Genomic DNA, 1,517 nt, shown 5'->3' with positions numbered 1-1,517 from the left:
AGGATTGCTTTCATATAATTACTTTTGTATTTTCCTTTCCAGATTGGCATGTGACAATCAGTGTATTAGGTGCTTCATTTGTGATTGCATTTTTTTATATATAAATGGCGAAGGAGGCACTTATCCATGTACGATGATGTTGAGGAATTTCTGTAAAGCCCAAATAACCTCATGCCAATAATGTACTCTTTCTCAGAAATTAAGAAAATGACCAAAGGGTTTAGGGAAAGATTGGGTGAAGGAGGATTTGGCACAGTATTTAAAGGAACACTACAAAGTGGAGTCTTGTAGCAGTAAAGATGTTAAGCCTATCCAAAGCAAATGGGCAAGATTTTATCAATGAAGTAGCAACCATTGGAAGGATCCATCACGTCAATATAGTGCAACTCCTTGGTTTTTGTGTTCATGGTTCAAAGCGTGCCCTTATATATGAGTTCATGCCAAACGGATCTCTAAACAATCACACTTTTTCATCAGAGGCAAATATCCTCAATTACGAGAAAACATATGATATTGCTTTAGAAGTGGCTCGCGGGATTGAGTAATTACATCAAGGATGTGACATGCAAATTTTACATTTCGACATTAAGCCTCAGAACATTCTTCATGATGAGAATTTGAAGCCCAAAATTTTGGATTTTGGCTTAGCGAAATTGTACCCGGTGGAAGATAGTATTGTTCGTTTGACTCGTGCAAGAGGAAAGTTTGGATACATGGCTCCTGAAATGCTTTACAAAAATATTGGAGGCGTTTCATACAAAGCTGATGTCTATAGCTTTGGAATGTTGTTGATGGAGATGGTAAGCAGAATAAAGAACGTGCATGCATCTACAGAACATTTAAGCCAAATTTACTTCCTCACTTGGATATATGATCAATTCCATGATGAAAAGAATATAGAAATACAAGATGCTATTGAAGATGAAAGGAAAATATGTAAGAAGATGATGATAGTCGCATTATGGTGCATACAATTGAAGCCTAGTGATCATCCATCAATGAACAAAGTCGTCAAAATGCTTGAAGGAGATGTTGAATGCTTACAAGTTCCTCTCTAGTTTCTCCAACCATCAGTAAATAGAGAGATAAAGGGTGATAGAGATAATTCAAATCAAGCTTCATCGTCAATTCAATTAGATGAATAAAGTCTTATTTAATTTTTATTATTTATCTTTCTAAAAGTGAACTATCTCTTTCTATCATTTTTCTTTTCTAAGAGAAGACTTTGTACTGGCCGAACTACGAAAGTTTTGTTTCAAGCCGACGAAAAAAGAGAAGATCAACAATATAAAGTCATAATCTTTCTACGCTTGTCATAGTTTACTACGGAGTGCCCTAAAAAAAAGTATCAATCTAAATATATTTTGATGCTACTCATCCATGTATAAATTTTTTACAAATGTCTCTCTCTCTATTATTTCTTTTTCTCACTTCTTTCATCTATCTATTATTATTATTATTATTTTCTCTGTACTTTTTTTCATTTATTTAATTTTTGAATGAAACATATAAAAAAT

General features: G+C 33.5%; 1 protein-coding gene across 1 annotated transcript; it reads left to right on the top strand.

The window, feature by feature from the left end:
• The first annotated feature begins 563 nt into the window (after positions 1-563).
• On the top strand, positions 564-1,058 carry LOC108999686 (PR5-like receptor kinase). The gene has a single exon (XM_035692824.1). The coding sequence runs from the start codon at positions 564-566 to the stop codon at positions 1,056-1,058; it is 495 nt and encodes a 164-aa protein (XP_035548717.1).
• The last annotated feature ends 459 nt before the right edge of the window (positions 1,059-1,517 follow it).

The sequence above is a fragment of the Juglans regia genome, chromosome 8 (genome assembly GCF_001411555.2).
Source record: "Juglans regia cultivar Chandler chromosome 8, Walnut 2.0, whole genome shotgun sequence".
Classification (NCBI taxonomy): Eukaryota; Viridiplantae; Streptophyta; class Magnoliopsida; order Fagales; family Juglandaceae; genus Juglans; species Juglans regia.
Note: the sequence above shows the minus strand (reverse complement) of the source record. Positions and strands in the feature narration are given on the sequence as shown.

Excerpts from the sequence above, each read along its gene's own strand:
- LOC108999686 (XM_035692824.1), top strand. The coding sequence starts at position 564 with ATGCAAATTTTACATTTCGACATTAAGCCTCAGAACATTCTTCATGAT.